We start from the raw sequence: 23,257 nt of genomic DNA on the forward strand, positions 1-23,257 counted from the left end.
ACTACTGACAGATCAAGGACTTAAATGTAAAAAAGCAAAACTTAAAAGCTTAAGTTTGAAAATACAAAAGAACACAAATTGAACCTGTACATGCTTCTGATGTAATAGCTGTTCATCAAAAGCTACAAACTGCTAAAAGCTATGCAACACATTTAACTAAGAGATCAGTAGCCAGAATGCAGAAGGAACTCAATAAGAAAATGAACTTTTATACATTCTGTCTTTAAGAAAAAGACAAAAACAACCCCAGAGGAAAGGAGGTAAAAAATAAGCAAACAAACAAAAATAGGATTTTTCTTTAAAAAGACACAATAATAGACAATAAACAGATAGAAAAATATTCAGCCTCATTAGTAATCTGATGAAATTGAGAACACAATTATACCATTTCATACTACTAGATTTATAACATTTTAAAAGTCTGAATATATCAAGTATTGGCAAGGAAGTGGATTATAAGTACAATGTGGGGGATGGGAACACTGACCTTCCCTGCAATCAAAACTCTGTATAACCTGTGACTCCTCAAAAACTTAATCACTAATAGCCTACTATTGACCAGAAGGCTTACTGACAACACAATGGATCAACACATCTTTTGTTATATATATTATACCATATTCTTAAAATAAACTTAGCTTGAAAAAAGAAAATGTTATGAAGAAAATCTTAAGGAAAAGAAATCTACAGTATTGTACATATTGAAAACGTTTGTACGAAAGCAGACACACGCAGTTCAAACCTGTGTTGTTCAAGGATCAACTTTACTAGGTAACGGCAAATATGAACACGGTTAATACCCTAGAGTAATTCCATTCCAAACACTACAAGGGTAGTATTTACTCAATAAGTCACTGGTGGCACAATCCCTAATGTGCTGTGCATTTCAGGAGAGTTGGCATGCCTTTCCTACCATGCCACTATAATAATGAAAAACCCCTCCATAATTCTAAATGCCCCTCATGGGGGCAATACAAAACCTACTAAACCTGAGAAGCACTATTCCAAAGGAATTCTTATGTATGTGTATTCAGGATATATTCTCATCAGTATTGTGTATGATAATAATAAACTGGAAATGATGTCCCTTGATAAGAAACAAGTAAGTTGTGGCATACGCATACAATGGAACACCGTAGTATAGTGATGAAAATGAACTGCAAAAAGATGCTAGACAACAACAAAATGTGAGTAGCTGAAAAACATATATAATATGATTCCATTTATATAAAGTTTGAAATGGACAAAACTCAATTACGGTTGCTCAGAGATACACACATGTGTGATAAAACTACACAAAAAAGTAAATAATTGGTAGAGTTCAGGATAGGGTTCCCTTTTCAGGACAGAGGTTCTCTCTGGAGAGAAGGGAGAGGGGTACGATTAAGGAAACACACACACAGGACTTCTGTTTCTTTTTTTTTTTTTTCTTTTTTGCAAAAGGAAAAACAATTCTTTATTGCATGGACACACATGGCACAAACAACCTTGTTACACAATCCAGGGGCTTCCTGCCTGTCGCTGCTCGAAAGCAGATGGGGAGAGCTGGAGGGGAGTGGGAGGGGGAGCACTCAACAAAGAGAGCTTCACCCTTTGAAAGCAGGGACTAGGGTTTGCTCTTCTGGCCCCTCTAGCCAGTCCTCCACTCAGCCTGGGAAGCGGGGAGGTGACGAGGGACATCTTTGCTACACCGGGTACTCAGACCTCTCTCTTGCGAGAAGAAACCACCTTCCCGTCCACTGTCTCCTCGACATTGATGCGAACTTTGCCGCCGCCACTGCCTCCCAGGGATGCTTCTCTGGCGCCAATGCCAGCCATCCTGGTGTCCTGGCCCTCCAGCAGGCTGCGGTAGGTGGCGATCTCCTGCTCCAGCCGCGACTTGATGTCCAGCAGCGTCTTGTACTCCTGGTTCTGGCACTCCACCTCATTGCGGAGCTCGCTCAGCTGGGCCTCCAGGCTGCTGATGAGCCCCTGGATCTGCTGCAGTTGTGTGGCGTAGCGACACTCTGTCTCAGCCAGTGAGCCCTCCAGCCCGGTTTTCATGCTGAGCTGGGACTGCAGCTCAATCTCTAGCCCCTGCATCGTGCGCCTCAGGTCTGTGATCTCCGACTTGCTGGTCTGGATCATCTCTGTGTTGGAGGCCACCTCCTTGTTCAGCTCCTCTGTCTTGCTGAAGAACGAGGGCTCAGCGTCCCCTCGGTTCTTCTCCGCCATGGCCTCATACTGCTCCCTCATCTAGGCCAGCACACGGGTCAAGTCCACGCCTGGTGCCGCGTCCACCTCCACGTTGACCTGGCCGGCCAGCTGGCTGCCCTACTCCTTCATTTCCTCCTCATGGTTCTTCTTCAGGTAGGCCAGCTCCTCTTTCAGGCCCTCAATCTGCATCTCCAGGTCGGTCTTGGCCAAGGTCAGCTCGTCCAGCACCCCGCGCAGACCGTTGATGTCGGCCTCCACGCTCTGGCGCAGGGCCAGCTCGTTCTCATACTTGAGCCTAAAGTCGTCCGCCGCCAGCCGGGCATTGTCGATCTCCAGGATGACCCGGTTGTTGTCAATGGTGGCAGCCAGGATCTTGTCACGGAGCTCCTCAATGGTCTTGAACTAGGGGCTGTAGTCCTGCTCTGGGCTGCTGGGGCTCTGCTTCTGGTACCAGTCCAGGATCTTCACCTCCAGCTCTGTGTTGGCCTCCTCCAGGCCCTGCACCTTCTCCAGGTAGGAGGCCAGGCGGTCATTGAGGTTCTACATGGTGAGCTTCTCATTGCCGGAGAGGAGGCCGCCATCGCCACCACGGTAGTCACCGAAGCCACCGCCAAAACCCCCACCAAAGCCACCTCCAAGGCCACCCCCAAAACCACTACAAGCCCCTCCACCGAAGCGGCAGCTCATGCCGCCCCCATAGCCCCCTCCTGACCCCGAAGAGATGAACCTAGCAGAGGAAGCCGAAATAGTGCGTCTTCCACCGCCCCCACAGAGAATCCCCCCACCAAAGCCGCCTCCCCCAACCCGGAATGGGCCCCCCCTGGTAGAGCCACCCCCAAAGGTGGAGGAAGAGGTCTGCAGAAATGTGGTGCTCATGACTGGGTGGCTGGGGAGTTCTCAGCAAGCACAGAGGCGCTGGAGAGGAGGAGGCTGGGCTGAGAGCCCAGCACTGCCCTCAGGACTTCTGTTTCTTAAGCTCAGTGAGGAGATGCTAGCTGTTTTATTCTTCTTTAAACTCTGCATACTCTATGATACTATATAGTTCACAATTTTTAGAAGTTTATTAAAATTCTACATAATGTGTCAATAACATGCAGAAGCAGGTATGCAGATCTGCGTTAAAGGCAATAATATAGTATCACTCCTTCCTGTGTCCCTATGATTTGTGAAAGAACAGAGGAATGAATGAAGCTGCTGACAATACATTACTTGCCCTGGACCACAATCTGGAGGATTCCTGTTAACATTTTTTTTTTCAAGATTTATTCATTTCTTTGAGAGAATGAAAGAGAGAGCACAAGCAGCAGGGAAAGGCAAAGGGAGAAGCAGACTCCCTGTAGAACTGGGAGCCTGCCACCATGGGGGCTGGATTCCAGGACCCTGGGATCATGACCTGAGCCGAAGGCAGACACTTATCCTACTAAGCCACCCAGTCACCCTCCTTTTGACACTGTTTAACTTATACTTTCCTTATGCTAATAGTATGAGATCACAGTCAAATAAAAGGCCAAATGCATATAGATCATCTCCCATAGTTGGACAGAACAGTATTACACATACATAAGTTCTCTGGATAACTCAAGTCCCTAATCTCTTACATTTGTACAGTAAACAAAAAGCTTATAATGTGTATTCACATTCATTATAGTAAATCTGACAGAATGCTTACTATGTTTCAGGCTCTGCAGATAGGATTCTTGCTCTTCAAAGGCTTATCACAAAGGGATAGACAGGTGAAATAGGGAACCCCAACGAGTATTTCAATAGATTTAAAGAAAAATAAGAAGGTGGTGTCAATTCAAGATAAAGCATAAGAGAGAGTTCATAAAGAAGTTACATCTTAACAGAGTTATGAGGAATTTCCTAGGCAAATTTGTGAATAAAGAGAATCCCAGAAAAAAAAGACCATCATAACCACAGGACAAAAACCAGGGAACTAAACGACTTTTCTAAAACACTATTAGTAATCTAAAATATGTGGGGTGGGGTGGGAAATGCCTCACTAGAGAGCTTTGTGTTTTATCCTAACCCTATGGACAAAGCCATGGGAGGGTTGCAAGCAGTAAATTCGGTTTTAGAAAGATTGCTTTGGCAACAGGGTTAAAGAACAGACTGGAACGGAGTGGTGTGGAGAATGTGGAGACCAGGATGGAAGACAGAAAATTCCAGTAATTCCGAGAAGAGATGTAAGGCAGTTGTATATAACATAAAGGACAAAATTGACAGTTATTTGAGAGAAAAAATTAAAAACAACAATAAAACGAACAATTAAGAAAGTATAGAATAGTATAATATAAAATAATAACAAAGAAAAAAGTTATTAAGATTGAGACACAACAGTTAAAAAGGTAGACAAAGGGCACCTGGGTGGCTCAGTCAGTTAAGTGTCTGCCTTCAGCTCAGGTCATGATTCTAGAGCCCTGGATTGAGCCCCAGATCCCACAGAGGGCTCCCTGTTCAGTGGGGAGTCTGCTTCTGCCTCTGCCCCTCACACTATTTTTTTCTCTCTCTCTCAAATAAATAAATAAAATCTATTAAAAAATTTTTTAAAATTAAAGAGTAGGCAAGAATCACAGAACTGCCAATACTGTACTATATTTTAACAACTAGAATTTAAATAAAATCTGAAAAATAAAATAGGCTACTGGGCGGGGGTGGGGGGGGAAGAATCACAGAATCGTGTTACAAAAGTCAAAGAAGAGATTTTCAGGAAAAGGGAGGGGTCAGTAACTTGAAATGATACAGAAAGCTCGAGCAGAATACAATGAATGTGGCAGTTAGGTTGACATCTCTCAGCTGTTTCAGTGAAGTGAAAAGACAGAAGCCTGACTGGCGCAAAGTCAAAAGTGAAGTAGTAGGAAGGAGCAGAGTTTTTTCTAGACTGGTAGAGAGATAGTTACACTTTTACACAGAAGATATGAGCATAATTTGGGCTGCAATAAAAAGGCTGAAAATATGGCATTAGAGAGGGATAACTGATGGGAAAAGTCCTAGTCCTGACACGAAGGGACAGATAGGATCAAACAAGAGAAGGGACCTTTGTTACTATGACAGAGAAGTGTTCAGGCAGACTTTATTCAGGAAATGTTCCTGAGTATCATTTCTATTAATAGATCTGTAAGGGGCACCTGGGTGGCTCAGTAGGTTAAAGCCTCTGTCTTTGGCTCAGGTCATGATCCCAGGGTCCTGGGATTGAGCCCCACATTGGGCTCTCTGCTCAGTAGGGAGCCTGCTTCCCCCCGACCCCCGCCTGCCTCTCTGCCTACTTGTGATCTGTCTGTCAAATAAAATCTTTAAAAAAAAAAATCTGCAAGATTTTTAAAAGTCTGATCGTATCAAATATTGGTAAGGAGGTGGACAAGGAGTACTATGTCAAGTGCTGCGAGATACAAGATGTACAATGTAACTCAGTCTCTGACTTCAAAAAGTGTATAGCCTAGTGGGCAAAATACAGTAATTTTAATGTACTAAGCATAAACATGCTCAGATGAAAAGGGTACTAAGTAACACAGAGGTCAGGGAGAAGGGCTGGAATTTAGGGACTTCCTGCTTGGTATTTTCTCTGTGAGATTATCAGGTTAAGTTTTTGCAGGAGAGTGGAGAGATGTTAGGTGATGTACAGAAAGGGATGCAAGTTCAGAATACCTGCTCAAATAATGAATAAAACAATAGTATCTTTTACTCAAGATTTATTATGTACTGGGTACTCTAAGAAGTGCTTCTGTATATATTACCTCTTTGATTCCCACACAATACTAATATTTTCATTTTACCAAGGGAAAACAAGAAGTTAAACACTGAGAGACGTAAGGACTGCACTAAGATCTGAAGCCATTTTATCTAAGTAGCAACAATTTATATGATTATGCCATTTTCTCCTGCTGTGCTTCTCAGACCAAGAAAAGCAACAGACCCAGCATTGTGGGTTCATAGGGTTAGGGAAGGTATAGCAGAGGATAGGGAAATGGGGACTTAATACTAGGGATATAAGAGAGATACGGGGAATACAGCAATTTTAAGTAGTTGATCACTAGGTCTATGGCTCAGAGAAACAAAGCCGACGTGGGAAAAAATGAAGGAATCAAGTAATTTGAGAACATTTAGCAGTAATAGGAAAATCTGTAAAATAACAAATTGAGTTAAGAGTAGGATCTTTAAAATGTCACTTAATAAAAGAGTTTAAGATGATGACAAGGTCCAAGATGGGCCAATGGCATTGAGGAATGGTGGTCATTAAATAGGATAAAGCTACCTTTTGTCTCCCAATTTCGATCTTCACTATGTCACAGATGTCTATACCTCATAAGAATTTACCCTTCAATATTTGATCTATTTTTCACAATTATGTAAATCCTTGCCTACATAAATGAGTCAGTATATCAATTTAGCTTTTCCCTAGTGATTTTTTTAAAATATTTTATTTATTTATTTGACAGACAGAGATCACAAGTAGGCAGAGAATCAGGCAGAGAGAGAGGAGGAAGCAGGCTCTCCTTGAAGCAGAAAGCCCAATGCGGGGCTCGATCCCAGGACCCTGGGATCATGACCTGAGCAGAAGGCAGAGGCTTTAACCCACTGAGCCCCCCAGGCACCCCTTTCCTAGTGATTGTAAATCATCATCATCATCATTTAGAGGTACAGGAGTGCTTTTCTAGCTGGGGATTCTTCCATCTCTTCCTTTGCTGTCAGTATACCACTACTACAGATCATCACCAACTTATAATGGTTCTGGTTACAATTTTTCAACTTTATGATGGTGTGAAAGTCACAGGCACTCAACAGAAACTGTACTTTGAATTTTCTTCTTATTCCAAGCTAGCAATATGCAGTAAAATGCTCTTTCATAATGCTAGGCAGTGACAGTGAGCTGCAGCTCCCAGTCAGCCAAGTGGACACGAAAACAACCAATACACTGACAACCACTGTGAATATTTACAATCATTCTGTGTTTCACTTTCAGTACAGTATTCAACTATATGAAATACTCAATACTTTATTATAAAGCAGGCTCTGTTTTAGATCATTTTGCCCAACTATAGGCTAATGAATGTTATGAGCATGTTTAAGGTAGGCTAGGCTAAGTGATGATGTTTGCTAGATTAGGTATATTAAATACATTTCTGACTTGCAATATTTTCACTTTATGATGAGTTTACTGGGAGGTACCCTCATCGTAAGTTGAGAGAGATCTAATTTCTAATTTCTAATTGGCTATAATATGGACCAAAACAAGTGTTTTTAAGAAAAACTGGGTAACAAAACCAGAAAGCTTAATTTTATACTCTATTATATCATACTATATCATCTGAGGGCGTTTTATTTCTTTTCTCTGGATTAAGGACTAGCGATTGTGACAGGGCTTTTATACTTCTGAGTGGATGAGACAACCCAATAATTATTTAAACTACTGGCTAACTGGTACTTCTAGATATTTTTCCAAAACTCTCTAACATTGAAAATTACTACTTCCTACATTATGATATAAAAACGTTTTTCTTAACATGAAGTATAGTTCATTCTTCTTTGCATGGATTTGTAGAACAGTTACAAGCACTCTAATGATCACCATTACCTCTTTCTTGGCTTCTTTTTTGGATCATAATCACTATCATTTCCATCCATTGGGGTGTTTCTTCCACATCATCATCACTGAGAAGAAACAAAGATTAGTAAACTTAATTCCCTTTTTATTCTATTCTGAGAGTTTATTAAATTGCAATATACCTTGCTAATAATTTCACTAGACATTTTCCAAAAAAACAAGAGTGTCCTTGGGAAGATTACCTCCTATAATTTAGACTGCTGTAGTGTTTAGAAACATTTATCTTTTTGGGTATATAGAATCATGTTAGCAAACATGTATACCGAAAAAACAGAGACCCAATAGGATAGATATTTAGAAAGAATACCATTTGGGAAAGAGAACACATATATTAATTTGATATAGTACTGATTATTTCATCTCTCCAGTTGGAGGATAAAGATAAACACCAGTAAGCAGAACGGTTTTATACCACCAGAAACATACAGCTACAATAATGCGGACTTCAGTTAGGTAATGGTGCTCAGGCAATTATGGAAAAAGCATGTTCTAGAGAGTGTGTTTCTTAATGTATTCTAAATATATGTACTGACTATATCGGTACTAAAAGGAAGCACTTGCAAGTAGAGTTAAACACAGCCCACGTACAACACAGTTGTCTGCTGGCTACAATTAACAGTTAAAGAAAAGTCCTTACTATTAAGATTTCTGATCACTCAACTCTTCCTGCCAGAGACAAAACATCTTGAATGGAAGGTTACATTACATTTACATTTACAATGTGTTGTAATAATTTTTCTGCCTTAGGAAGTGTAAACAATTCAGTAAGTGTCCTAACAATGTAACTATATAAAGGCATCCAACCTACCTGTCACCCTGATTATGTCTATTGGCTAGTTTACGAGCCTGGCGATCCATCAAGCTTGTCCTGGATCGAGTTTTTTTCCAGGAATAGTAATATGTTACAAGGCTAGCAATTGTCTTATCTGGAAGCTTGAAAAAAAAAAGTCATGTTAATATCAGCAAATTTAATTCACAAATTCTGATTAACAGAATGAATAATATTTCTGATACTATTCTTTGATACTTAAAGGCATAGATGAAAAATATTTTCATGGGTATATTTATGAATTATAGAACTAAAAAGTACTGTTACAGCCATAGTAACCCACCACACCCATGTCATCGACATTTCTGAATATTCCTATTTGTTCCAAGAAGAAAGGGGAGACAACAGTATCACAAACATGGTAAACATCTGTTCCCAGCACAACATTAGCTTTCGGTATTTGTTTTTCTTAAGGAGTTACTCTTCTCTTCCCACCTCTGTAAGTTGAAATTTTAAAACTAATACATAATTAACATGCCTCAAAATTTACCAATTTAAAATGTACAATGCAGTGGTTTCTAGCATATTCACTAAGTTCTGCAAACATCACTACGTAATTCCAGACATTTTCCTAAGTTCAAAAAGAAACATTAGTAGTCATCCTTTGGTCTTCCCTTACCCCAGTCTCTGGCAACAAGTAATCTACTTTCTATTTCTATGGATTTGTCTATTCTGGACATTTCATATAAATGGGCTCATATACTATATGACCTTTTATGCCTGGCTTCTGTCACTTAGCATCACGTTTTCAAGAAAAGCTGTTCAATTTTCAACAATGAATTTTTTAAATTATTGTCTTAACTCTAGGTTTTAAGATGATAAATAATAAAATCAGACTGTAGCTACCAAATAAAGTCTCTGGGTATTAAAATGACTAATCATCATGCACTGATTTGTCATACCGGCAAACAAGGACACATACGCCCAATCAATAAGGCTCTCTTTAATACTTAGATATATTTGCAAACATTACCTAATTTTCATCCATTCAGGTTAAGAGATTCTAATGCAGCAACTTCTCAGGTTTATATTCTTTTGACACAATACTAAAAATTTAAAAACTAGAAATAAAGAGTTTTTCTCCTTAAAAACAATAGTGCCTGTATAATATTAAAATACAGAATTTTTTAAAATTGATTTTCATATCCAAAAGAATATATTAGAAAACCCTAATGTTAAAAAATGAAAACATTTAAACTAAAAATGAAATTGTGATTTTCTTCCTAGGACCACATTTAATACACATATATTTAAATCATAACAAAAAATTATGATGAAATAGTACATAACTGTCATGCAGTTGAGTGGTTATCAAAAACAGAGTATATAGGCAGCCCCCCCGAGAGGAGCTGGGGGAGGACGTTGGCCCGCGAGGCTCATCGCAGACAACGCGGCGGCGATGTCCGGGAGCCAGGCGAGTGCCGCGGAGGCAGCGGCCGGGCCTCGCACGCCGCAGGGCGGCCTGGGCTTCGGCCTCCCTCCGGTTCCCAGGAAGCGAACTGGCGGCCAGCGCGGGAGCAGCAGCAGTAGCAGAGGCGGAGGCTCTGGCGCGTCTGCTGCCTCCCCTGCAGCCTGAGCCAGGGGAGGCCAGGCGGCCCGGGTGGCTGGAGGGGGGTCCGCTGCCCAAGAATGGGAATTCTCTTCACCAGGATATGGAGACACTTCAATCACCAGGAGCACAAAGTTATCATTGTTGGGCTGGATAATGCAGGGAAAACTACCATCCTTTACCAATTTTCTATGAATGAAGTTGTACATACATCACCCACAATAGGAAGTAACGTAGAAGAAATAGTGATTAATAATACACGTTTTCTAATGTGGGATATTGGTGGCCAAGAATCTCTTCGGTCTTCTTGGAACACGTACTATACTAACACAGAGTTTGGAATAGCTGTTGTGGACAGTACCGACAGAGAAAGGATTTCTGTAACTTGAGAAGAACTCCATAAAATGTTAGCCCATGAGGACCTACTGAAAGCTGGATTGCTGATTTTTGCTAATAAGTAAGATGTTAAAGAATGAATGACTGTAGCAGAAATCTCCCAGTTTTTGAAACTAACTTCTATTAAAGATCACCAGTGGCATATCCAGGCATGCTGTGCTCTTACTGGCGAGGGATTATGCCAAGGACTTGAATGGATGATGTCACGACTTAAGATTAGATGATCTCTACTGACCTCTCCTCATAGACTTTGTATAAACGAAGTGCTGGACTTTACCTGAAAGCTGCAAAAATTAATGGTTTAGATATATTTATAATAAACTGATTTAAACTTTTTCTATCAGAAGAAAAATTAAGACCACTTATTTGAAAACAAAGATGAAGTCTCACTTTCCAACCTGCTTTCTCATTAGTTCCTTCCAAAGCAACGTCTTTAAAGCTGTGATTGCCATTTTTCTCATAATGAATCCTCTCAGGACATTGTGTAGCCTGTGGTAAGTACAAAGGGAGAAGAAGACATTTTTCACTTTAAGAGCTTTATTATCAGCATAACCCTCCCTAGTTGAATGTGTATTCTCTTTGTGTTCCATTAAGTCAAAATACAAATCAGCACAGATACTCAGTTTCCAATACTTTAAAATGTAATGTTAATTATGAGAAGTATTTTGCATAAGGTTGTGTGTATTGTGTATATACCTCAAATTCAAGTTTATGGCTTTGATTATGTTCTAAAGAAAAGCAAAGAACGCAAAAAGTAATAATATCTTTAGTTAATGACCATAATGAGATGAGTACTGGCATCGCTGTTCAATGCCATTTTGTGCTTTCCTCTTGTGTTCTCTGTATTGTACTAACCAACCCCAGAATCATTGGGCTGCTCTTAAAAAAAGAAAAGAAAGAAAAGGAGAAAGCTCAACAGTGTGTACCTATTTTTTGTTGATCAGATTATATACATGAAAGCATGTAATCCAGCTGAGTGGAGTATCTGCAAATTTTTGGCTTAATATTATGAATGGACAGAATTACACATTGAGCAATTATCAGACTGGTTCCTTTATGGGATCTGTGCCATCTAAATTTCTGAGAAAATTGTTAATTCATTAATCAGTCAATTATTAATTGTGATTAAAATTATCCAGTGATTTTTTTCCCCAACGTTAATGGGAAGCTGTTGTGTAAAATGTCTGCCCAGAGAATTATCACTCTATAAATATTAATCAAATAGTTTACCTATAGTCTTCTTAAGTATTGAATTATATGTCAAGCATTTAAAGTGAGTTTGAGATGAAAAGTAAAGCTTATTTTCTAAGCAAGAAAGTTATTTCTTAATTTGAAAATTTCTCATTTTAGGAATTAGGATAGTTTGAGATTTTTGTTTCTACATGTTTCTTTTTATCTTCCTAACACCACATGAATGTATTGACAATTATAAAATACAAACTTTTATGCTTTTAAGAATTGGGTTTAAAAGTTGAACAACATGATACACATTTTTACAGAGAAGTGACTTGGCCCCAAATATGTTTGCTTAGGATATTTTTTTTTTCACTGAAAAGGGAAAAATACAATGGTTGAAGGTATTTCTGTTGTAATTTCTGTTGTATCCTAAATGTGTTCAAACATATTTTTGGGTGCTCTCTTTGTATATGCTTCATGCCCTGAAAATCTGAAGGCTGATCCAAACTGGCATGTTGTAGAATATTGAAGAAAAGAAGTAACTACGTTTAATACCAGCCTTTTAGATTTCATGCAGATTTTGATGAGGAATCATAGTATATATACCACAAGCTTTGACAAAACTTGGAAAGTTTCTTTCTGTAATATATAATATACTCAATATCTAAATCCAAGTCAGGCATGAGAGATCAGTGTTTAACAGTGGATGTGTTGTGTGTTATATTACAATGTTCATAATGCAGGTATAACATTTTAATATTTGTCAACTTGCTTTTACAAAAGTAAATTCTAAATTACTAAGCTTTATTCATACGTTCTTACACTTTTTCAAATCACTATGAGTAATTACTTGTTTTGTATTAAAAACTCCCATAAAAACCTAAAAAAAAAAATAGGGTATATACAGGGATGCCTGGGTGGCTCAGTTGGTTAAGCGGCTGCCTTCGGCTCAGGTCATGTTCTCAGGGTCCTGGGATCGAGTCCCACATCGGGCTCCTTGCTCCGTAGGGAGCCTGCTTCTCCCTCTGCCTCTACCTGCCACTCTGCCTGCCTGTACTCTAACTTTCTGACAAATAAATAAATAAAATCTTTTTAAAAAATAGAGTATATACAAATATATAGGTATCTGATATAGGTATCAAATACTTTTAAACATTAAAATTAGACTGAAAACTTTTTTGTTTTTAAGAATTGGGAAGTGTTTAATAATAGCAAATCTTTCAGGCACAAATTACAGTAAAACTAAAATTACCATACCATTTGCTGAATCCTGTGAAAGCTCTTCCCATGAAAACTAAAGGCTTGTTCAAACAGGACTTTATCTTCCACTGTCCACTCATCTGGAAAGGGAGTGAAATTAGGGAGATCAGCAAGGGACTTCTCAATGTTATGTTTATGCCAGAACAACATGCCAAGAGCCTTTGAAGAGAAATCATTCCCCTTTGGTTTTAATGGACTTATGTTCTATCACACTTAAGAGAGTTAAACACAAATTAGGTTAAAATCTTAAGCCCATGAGTTCAACTGAAGATACACTCACAGTTTAGAGCTTTTAATCAGGGATGCCCAGGTAGACCTCATTTATTTATCTCTTTAAAATCAGGGCCTCAGAACAGTGAATGTTCTTACATACCACATTTGCTGCATAATCTAGGAAAAACAGTGAACTGAAGAGAGTGACTATAATTACTAAAGCAGGTTTGTTGACTCGTATTAAGACTGACCCATATTTACTCATCTGTCAATGTGTAGAGAAAACATGCTAAAAGGAAAAATATCCAGTAAATATTTGAAGAAAACTATCAATCATAACATCAAACTAGAAGTGCTCACTTGAAACGTAGTAGAGAAATATTTGTTTTAACCTTTTAGAAGTACCATGGGCTGAACACTTCCAAGGAGTACCTCAATGCAATCTTAATAATATTTACCACATATATTTCTTAAAGTTCTTTATTATCATAATGTATAGAAAGAATCATTATGAGGCATATTGATAACTTCAATGACTTTATCACCAAATCATAGTAAAACCCAAAATGGGGAATTTCTAACCTTCCATAACCTTCCCTTCTATTGTTAAGTTGTAGGTCTTTATCTTTCCTATAAGGTATCAAGTACCAATTTCATTTTTAAGAAGAGATTTAGCAACTTTTCAAATAATGCATTTTAAAATTAATTTCTGTACTTCAGTAACACTCCTTTAAAATGAACATGAAAATAAACATATGTGCAGTCACACTTTAAAGGATTAACATCTCAAACAAATATTAAACAGAAAGCCAAAAATTAAAAACAAAATAATCAAAGGCTTCAAAATTCACAAAAAAAAATTAACTATGTTTAGATAAACATCTCAATTTCTAGAAATGACTTTGTATTATCTAGCCATGGTAATGACTATAAAATTAGCTCTTAATAGTGCAGATTACAGATAATTCATTTTACTATTACTTCTGATAAAGGTTGATCTAATAATTAGTTGAAAACATTTAAGAATCTATATTTCATTTTTCTTTTTTCATGTTCTTCATTCCTTCACTACAAGGGATAATGAACCATATGCCCCAAATAGATCTTCTTTTAAAATTATCTAATAAAGAAAAGCCCCCCCAAGTAAATTAAAGAATTAACAATTAAATTTAAGAAAAGCCCTTCATAAGTTATTTCATTCAAAATTGAGAAGTCTTAAATACTAAATAAAAAGTTTAACTTCTAGGTCTTTCAGATTAAAAGATCAGAGAGAACCGGGGTGCCTGGGTGGCTCAGTGGGTTAAGCCTCTGCCTTCGGCTTAGGTCATGGTCTATGGATTCTCGGATGGAGACCCGCATCAGGTTCTCTGCTCAGCAAGGAGCCTGCTTCCCTCTCTCCCTCTGCCTGCCTCTCTGCCTACTTGTAATCTCTCTCTCTCGCTCTCTCTCTCTGTCAAATAAATAAATAAAATTTAAAAAAAAGTCAGAGAGAATTACCTGTACTCAAAAAAAAAAAAAAAATTCCCTTTTTGGTTAGCATTTGCCAGAATAATCTAAAGGCTTTGAGATACTTTTAAAACGCAAAGCAGGATAAGAAACAGAGGTATTGAGAGAAAAATATTCAAGCCCTTGAGATGAACAATGCTTACAATAAAAGCAAAATCCCTAAGTTTAAAAGGTCAGACTTTACTAGGCTTCTTATGTTATCTATAAAATTGGTGGAACTGCAATTTCTTAGGATAGAACCAACCAGATGTTCTTTGGTTTTGTTAAGTACTGAGGCAAGCTTTAATACTAAAATGTTTCTCTACATACCTGTTCCACATTCAAGAACTGGATAAAGTAACTTTAAATTTCACATGGATAAAATACTTTCAGGTTTCAAAAGTTCAGAGAATATTCATGAAGAAAAGTGGGAAGGAGAGAGGACCAGCTTCAGTCGAAGATACGATGCAGACTCGCTCTTCAGTGCCTGGACGGCCCGGATTGGGCCCTGGAGGGGTGGGGGTGGGGGTGCGGACGACAGGGCCCAGGAGGAGATGCGGACGGACAGAGGGGGCCACACTGTGATGGTGGCATCTCCAGCCAGACGCAGAGGTGGTTTACTTAAATTGTACCCACACAGCCGTTTCTCCGACTTCCAGAGGACCAGCAAGAGACCCTGCCGCAAGTGCATCTAGAAACAAGTTCTATGTGAGTTAAGTATTTGCATCCAAAGAGAACATGAAGGGAGGAGAATAGGCGCATTTCTATAAAAGCATGTATTTGTACAAAGCGTATTTGTAAAAGCTTGGGTGAGGGAATTCGTCCTAGCTGAGGAGGGGACCTCGCAAGCCATCAGAGGAAGGGTAAAAATATGTTGCCTTGTGAAAATTAGGACTTCTGTAGGACAAGGAAAGTCCATAAGCAAAGTCAGAGAGCAGACAACTGATTTATATTTCCACTGGGGGGATGGAGAGGGCTAGCGAGGGTCTACGAATGAAGCGTGTTTTCCCAAGATAGATAGTCTAGGATAGAAATCCTAGTAAGAAAACCATGCAAGACGTGACCCAGGAGTCCAGTAAACACAGGAAAAGAGCCCAGTCTCCCTCATTGTCACAAAGTAGGGTTAAACAAGGATATTTGCCCCTGTTTGCCTGGAACGTCTGGCATTAGAAACCCCTGGGTCCTGAGAGAGAGAAGAAGAGCCTGGAGCATCTGCAGCTCGACTGGACCAAGTGTTGTTGACCTGGCAAGGTCACGTCCACTCACGACGTGCTTCTGTTCTCTCCCTGGGCTTCCCCAGCTCCCCAGTCCTCACCTGGCGTGTCCCGTCCCCAGCAGACACAAATGCAATCTGTGCTATGGGTGCTGGGGAGGCAGAGAGGCAAGATTCAGGGGGGTGCTAGGGACTGAGTGTTTGTGAGCCCCTGAAGTCCACGTGCAAAGCCCTGACACCCAGGGTGATGGTATTTGGAGGGTGAAGAGGTGGCGAGGACGGGGCTCTCGCGACAGGCCCCTGGTGGTGTCCTCATGCAAACAGACAGACAACAGCGCGCTCTCTGCCATGTGGCAAAGCAGCAGGAAAGTGGCCGTGAGCCACAGAAGGGGGGCTCTCCCCAGAACCCCGCCATGCAACCACCGTGACCACAGACTCCTGGCCTCCGAACTGCCAGAAACAATGGTCCTGTTCAAGCCCCCGCCCCCCCACCGTCTGGCACGTTTTGTTAATGGCCGCCCAACAGGGAACTCCCCTCTTAGTCCAGGGAAGCGCTGACCGGTTAGACCACCTGGTTAGGAAAGCGGGTTCTCAGACCTCAGCTGGACTTCCACGGCCAGGCCAGCGGGGGCCGGACATGGAGCTGATTGTCATGCCTGCTTAGGTCCCAGCCCTGATGTTGGGCTGTTGTTGATGAGATGTGATGCTGCAGGGGCTGGAGGGCGTGGGGCAGAGGGATGCCGGTACAGGGTACTTGCATTCACGGGGTGGGGGGGTTAAGCACCAGCCCCTGCCTGCTTCCCAGCTTCCTGCTGCAGCCAGTGGGGCCTGCCCCCAGCCCTGCCCGGAGGAGCCCTGGGGCCCCCAGGGCCTGCTGAAGAGCTCTGCCTCCTCCCTCAGGCAATGCCCATGCCATCAGCAAGGCCAGAGAGGGTGCCTCTTACCAAATGTCTCCTGCCTTGTGCTGGGTACCTGCTGGCTGGAGAAGTGGATATGTGCCTGCCAGGGGCTGCGGCCAGTCCCCCCAGACTGAGAAACGTGCAGCCTTCCTGGGCTCAGCCCCTGGTGGGGGGCAGCCAAGGTGAGAGAGTCGGAGAACAGCGAGGTCTGCTGACTTGGGGACAGACACCTGTTGTCCCAGCTCAGGGCTGGGATCTGGGCCATGCCAGACTTGCCAGACACCTGTTAGCAAGGAAGGGGCTATCAGTGATCGGCTCCGGGCGTGTGTGATGAGAAGTCTTACAGACCAACATGACTGGGCCATGGGGGTCCTACATACTTAGTTGCATGTAGTTCCCAGCATTCCTGGGTAGGATTAACACCTGAATCCATAGACTGCGCTCCTCAGAGGGTGGGCATCGTCCAATCCATTGAGGGCTAAGTGGCAGACAAGGCTGACCATCAATCCCTTGAATGTGGGGGGGATCCTGCCTGATGGCCTTAAAGCTGAGACGCAGCTCTTGCTGGTCCCACAGTGGCTGCCAGGCTCCGGACTTGAGCAGGAACATGGACTCTGCAGGTTCCATGACTGCGAGAGCCAGCTCCTTACAGTAAACCTCTCTGTGCGTGACCCATGGACTCAGTGTCCTGACAAGGACACACGTGCGCAGACGGGCCCTGCCGTGGAGATACAGCAGGACACCTCCTCACAGCTGCCTCTGCCCTAGGCCAGAGGAGGGGTGAGGCGGTGACCAGCAGACTGGGCAGAGGGGCTGGCAGCCCTGGGAGCACAGGAACGATCCTTCTGTGGCTTCTAGGAAAGCAGGTGAGAAGGGGACCAGCCTCACCGGGACGCTTCCAGGCCCCCTCTTGAACCCTCCACTCCCAGGCTGACACCCAGGTTCTGGCAGGAGAGGACCCCAGAAGCTCCGCTGCTTGGGTCTAGGGTCCTTGGATCTCAGGGGGCAGGCTCCCCACTCTGGGTCGGAGGAGACACCCCCTTCTGGAGAGGACAGACTCCATTTGCTCATATGAGAGCCGAGTCCATCCCCAAACCCTCTCTGGCAGTGCACAAAAGTGTCTGCTATTTGCAGTCATTCCCAGAAGCTCAGGATCGTTCATTCATTCATTTGTTCACTCAAAGAGCGTTCACTGGTGACCAGGTGGGAGACACAGAGCTGGACCCTGGGAATAGCTACAGCAGAGTCCAATCTACCCCTCCTGGATCCTCCAGGCCCGGGCCACAGAGGACGGGGATGGCAGAGAGCTGGGACAGGCCTGGCAGGGGAACAGGGCTCCAGGCACGGAGGATCTTCAGGGATCCTTACTCTGAGAGCTGAAGACCCAACAGGGAGCCCGGTAGGTGGGAGGGGCAGCATACCCGAAGCCCTTGGGAGGGGCCGGAGCTGGTCTGCGGTGGAGGGCCCGCTGGTATGTGGGGGGGGGGGGATGTTCCCATTCCGTGGGTGCGGGAGGCCCCGGTGGGAGTGATGGCCAGGCGGTGCTGTCAGCAGCAGCCATAGCTGCTGGCACTGTCCAGGCCCCTGTCCAGGCTTGCTGGCTTCCAATGCGGGCTTGTCCTGGGGGGCAGAGCCTGCTGGTCCCCCCAGCAGGTCTGCTTGGTCCCCCAGGGGCCTCTGGGTACAGAGCACCATCGAGGTTTCAATGTCTGTGTTGTGGACTCTGGTGGAATTCAGGGGGTTCTGAACTGGCCCACACCTTGAGCAAGCCTCCCTGGGGCAGAGTCCTTGGGACCCAGCATTTTCTGGGCCTTTGGGCTGAGATCACTGGCTGGTGGGGTCAGGAGCTCAGCTCACCTGTGCCAGGACCACTCCAGGACCCGCTTTCCTTCCCCCAAAGGCTAAAAAGCAAAAACCTGAATCTCCAAAGAAGGCTGCCCACATGGCATGTAAAATCATCTATGTCCCCCAACAGGTGGGTGTACCCCAGCTGGGGATTTTCCCTGGATCTGGGGGCACCTGGGAGGAGCCCCTGCACTGGCACCACGCTGAGCCCTGGGGCAGGAGTGCGCACCACAGGACAGATGGGCCTGCAACCCCCCATGTGTGGCAGGCTGACCTGAAGTTGCCGGCAGCCAGCCACCCACAGGTGTCCTTGTGGGGGGCTTGAGAGGAAGGGGTCAGCCTGGGAGCAGGTGGAACTGTCCTGGGAAGGCCTCCAGGGTGTAAGGCTCCAGCTTCCTCCCAAAGGGCTCCCACGACCCCGAGATCATGACCTGAGTTGAGACCGAGTGTCCAAAGTTTAGGGGCACCTGGGTGACTCTGTTAAGCGGCTGCCTTCAACCCAGGTTATGATTCCAGGGTCCAGGGATTGAGCCCCACGTAGGGCTGCTTACTTGGCAAGGAGTCTGCCTCTCCCTCTGCCTCTGCTGCCACTCTCCCTCTCTCTCAAATAAACACAATCTTTAACAAAGAAAAAGAGCCCAGTGCTTAACCACTGTGCCACCCGAGCGCCCCAGAAGCTGGAAATTCTAGAAGCATGGCTACATCAGCAAGAGGCCCCCCAGTCTTACCAAGTCTTACTGACCAGTTTGGGAGCCACAGGAAGAGGTGAAGGACATCAGCTCAGAGGCCTACATTCAGTGACAGAGACCTGGAAACCGGGTCTCCTGGCTGCACCAAATGGTGACATTTGTCTAGTAAATAGAAAAACCACAGGACTGTCAGCAACAGGGACTGAGTGAGGGCAAGGAGCTGCACCTCAGCATGGGGTGAGGTCATTCCACAGGAGCTCCGCCTGGCTGCGTGGTGACGTCACCAGGTGGGAGCTCCACCAGAACGCAGGGTGACGTCACTGGGCCAAGGGACTCCAGGCCACATGGAAGCCAGAACAAGCTTGGCAAAGGCTGGAGAAGGCTCAGGCTATGGGAAAACACTTAAAGATATAGTGGTTTAACAGGGTTTTTTTAAGCCTTTGTAATGTAGATGTGTGGAATGGTTTCCCTAGTGCCCTAGGGTGGTGGGGAGCCCTGCCAGAGATAATGCTCCGGGGAATGCAGTGAAAACCTCAGGTCAATCAGTCCGTCCCAGTGTCCTCCAACCTCCTGTGTGTTACCAGGGGCTGCATCTCTACCCTGAGCACTGGCTGGGCTGCTTCAGTCCCAGAACCAGGTGGGATGTGGGGGTCACCCAGGCCGCCCACACCCCTCAGCGAGCCAGCAGGGCCGCCTTCTGGGGGCTCTCATTAAGAGAAAGATGCAAATTAGCATGTGCGGTATAAAATTGACTATTTCCTTAGACTAAGAAATCACAACAAATTATAGATCTCAATAAGCTGGCCCCACAGACATCACAAAGATGACACACAGAGATGGAAATAACAAAACAGTCTATAAATGATCGATTACCCGCTGCCAGTAGTCCATCACATGCCTGCCTACATGCTGTGGCCTCTGTTCTTTCGTCTCTTTCTAGGACAGTGATTTTCTATCATTGTTTCTGTAGAGAGAATATGAAGATAATTCTGTATTTTCTGTAAGCATGGTGGATCCCAATTTCTGTTTTACCATTGATAGTTTGAAAACGTGTTTCTTCTGGCTTCTCTCCTTGGCGCTGGTGACGCAGCATCAGAGCAGGGCAATCCGAGTGGAGGGCATCCAAGCTGGGGGGGGGTGTCCTACTGGAGGGGTCTGAGTGGGGAGCATCCGAGCAGAAGGGGGAGTGTCTGAGTGAGGCGTTCTGAGCGTGTGGAGGCCAAGAAAAACAAAGCTGTACCCACCTCGAGTCTAGCCCTGACATAACTGCAGCCATCTTGATTTCTTGGGTTCTGACCTACTCAGGTTAGCACTTTAAACAGTCCCTCTCTCCTTTAATGATTGATTTAAACCCTGGACCCACCTGCCTCTGTCTTTCATAACTCCCCTACACATTCCCTAATGGACCAGTGTTAACCCGAGTAGGTAGGGACAACTCTACACCCCTATTCAGCAGGAAGAAATTACAGAAGATGAGACCTTCCACCTTCAACAACCTTAAAGATTTAAGGGTCAAAATTGTTCAGGGGGAAATATGGGGGCCAAGAAAATTAAGGCCATCCCACCTCACGTTTAGCCTATGTGGGAAACAGAGGCAGAAGAAAATCATTAAAATTCCTTACTGGGGCGCCTGGGTGGCTCAGTGGGTTAAAGCCTCTGCCTTCAGCTCAGGTCATGATCTCGGGGTCCTGGGATCGAGCCCCGCATCGGGCTCTCTGCTCAGCAGGGAACTGCTTCTCCTCTCTCTCTGCCTGCCTCTCTGCCTACTTGTGATCTATCTCTCTGTCAAATGAATGAATAAAATCTTTTAAAAAAAAAATTCCTTACCTACTGACAAGCCCTTGAAACAGACAGAGTGGCTCTCCCCTGGGGACTTAACTGCCCTCACCTTGATGTTTTGCTAAGGACAATCCTAGCCTGACCAACCCCCTACCCCAACAGATCCGACCAGGATTCTATAAGTCTACTTTAACAATTCCTTTATCTCTTACCTCCCTGTCCGAGGTAGTACTCCAGAATAGAAGAGGGCTTAATATGTTGTTCCTGCAACAGGGGGGACTATGTGCTGCACTAGGAGAAGAATGCTGCTTTTACGCAGATCGTTCGGGAGTAATAAAGGAATCCATGGCTAAGGTATGAGAGGGATTAGCTAAGAGAAAGAAAGAGAGAGAAGCACAGGAGAACTGGCTTGAGGCTTGGTTTAATAAGTCCCCCTGGTTCACCACCCTAGTTTCTACCTTAGCTGGCCTATTTGTTTTGCTTGGGCTCATTTTAACTTTTGGCCCCTGCATTCTAAACAAACTTATTAATGTTGTAAAGAACCGTGTTACTACCGTCCAACTCCTGGTCTTAAGACAACAATATGAAAAGTTGCCCACTCCTGAGGGCCCCCACGACTGCCCTACAAATGAACAAGATTCCTCATTATGAACAACTAATAGGGGGGAATGTAAAAGTGGGTTAGCATAAGTACAGCCATCTTAGCTTGGGCAGCCATGTCAGGCCCAAGGGCTGAACTTTCCCCTACTTTGCTTTAGTTCCAGGGATCCCCTCCCTGCTTTAGTTCCAAGAAAGTACCCCACCCTGCAATACCCCGGCTGCAGCTAATCAGCAGCTAGGCGGTTGCAGCATGGGGATCAGATGTTGAAGAGAACTTAACTTCCTAAACCACCAGGGGGGCACAAGCCAAAAGTATGTATGGTCTCTGAAGTGATGGAAAGTTACTGTGAGTTCCACCATCTTTGGAATGAGGCCACCATGACTCGCTTGTGGAAACGCATCTGAGGTCTCACAAGTGACGCAGGAGACACGCGAGTCCCTCACACCAGTGACTCCATGTGTGATGACGCGAGGAGAGCATGATGAGCTGCTGAAGCTTGACCTTCCGGAATGTTCATGGCAGCTTGGCTTGTAACCACGAAGAAAGAGCCCAGAGTGGGCAGGAGGGGAGTCTCATGCCACAAGGGACACGTGGAACAAAGAAAAATGGAAGGAGAGATTCCTTTTTTTTTTTTTTTTTTTTTCTTTAAGCAGCCTCCATGCCCAGCACAGAGCCCGAGGCAGGATTTGATCTCACGACCCTGAGACCATGAGCTGAGCTGAGCTAAGAGTCGGACGCTCAACGGGCTGAGCCACCCACGTGCCCCAAAAGATTCAATGTTAAAGATTCGGCTTCTGGCAACATACCCTTTGAACGAAAGACCTAAAGATGTTAAATGCCATTGGTAGTTTTCTCTGATGCGGTAATGTCACTGGTGAGTTCTAATTTAATTTCACGTTTTCCAAATTTTCTAAAATAGATGTGTGATACCTTTATAGACATCCACACCCAGAACACAATACATTTTCTCTGAAGACACACGGTGTAACGTCGACAGGTTTATGGCCAAAATCATGAGAGAAGCCCAAGGCTGTGCTGGTCACCAGCAGACAGGACCGGTGAGCATTTTAGCAAAGGGATAAACCTCCCAAGGTCGAGAGGGTTAATTCACAAAACCCAGACGCTCAGTGCCCCACCGCTGGCCAGCTGTAGAGGCAGCGCCCTTCCCCCACCCCGGGACAGCCTGCACCTGCCGGGATCCAGGTGGTCCGCAGAACAGCCGTGGTGCAGGGAACAAGCCGGGTCAGCACCACAGGAAAGCCCAAGAAGACCCGCCCAAGTCATCAGTCATCTATAGGAAGAGCTTACGCTTGTCTCCCTTCATTCTCGCCTTCCGACAGACCAGGAGCAGGTGCAGGGAGAGGGGACCTCCGGCCGCATGCAGATCCCTGTGGAAGCGTCAGGGGCCAGCAGCCCGTCTGCCCACCGTGCTGGAGCCCCTTGCCAGCCCCATGTCTGCCATCCCAGGTCCAGGCATGGAGACAGGGCAGGTCTGTCCCTATGGCCACAGAATATCAGACCAGAT

General features: G+C 44.1%; 1 protein-coding gene and 2 pseudogenes across 1 annotated transcript; 1 reads left to right on the forward strand and 2 right to left on the reverse strand.

The window, feature by feature from the left end:
• Positions 1–1,487: 1,487 nt before the first annotated feature.
• Positions 1,488–3,134, reverse strand: LOC116575700 (annotated as a pseudogene).
• Positions 3,135–7,751: 4,617 nt separating this feature from the next.
• On the reverse strand, positions 7,752–13,203 carry RCOR3 (REST corepressor 3). The gene is made up of 3 exons (XM_032317553.1): positions 13,006–13,203; positions 8,607–8,731; positions 7,752–7,845 (listed from the first exon to the last, which is right to left on the reverse strand). The coding sequence occupies exons 1-3, from the start codon at positions 13,156–13,158 to the stop codon at positions 7,752–7,754; spliced, it is 372 nt and encodes a 123-aa protein (XP_032173444.1). The 5' UTR covers positions 13,159–13,203.
• Positions 9,998–11,320, forward strand: LOC116575704 (annotated as a pseudogene).
• Positions 13,204–23,257: the final 10,054 nt, after the last annotated feature.

The sequence above is a fragment of the Mustela erminea genome, chromosome 17, assembly GCF_009829155.1.
Source record: "Mustela erminea isolate mMusErm1 chromosome 17, mMusErm1.Pri, whole genome shotgun sequence".
In the NCBI taxonomy this organism is placed as follows: Eukaryota; Metazoa; Chordata; class Mammalia; order Carnivora; family Mustelidae; genus Mustela; species Mustela erminea.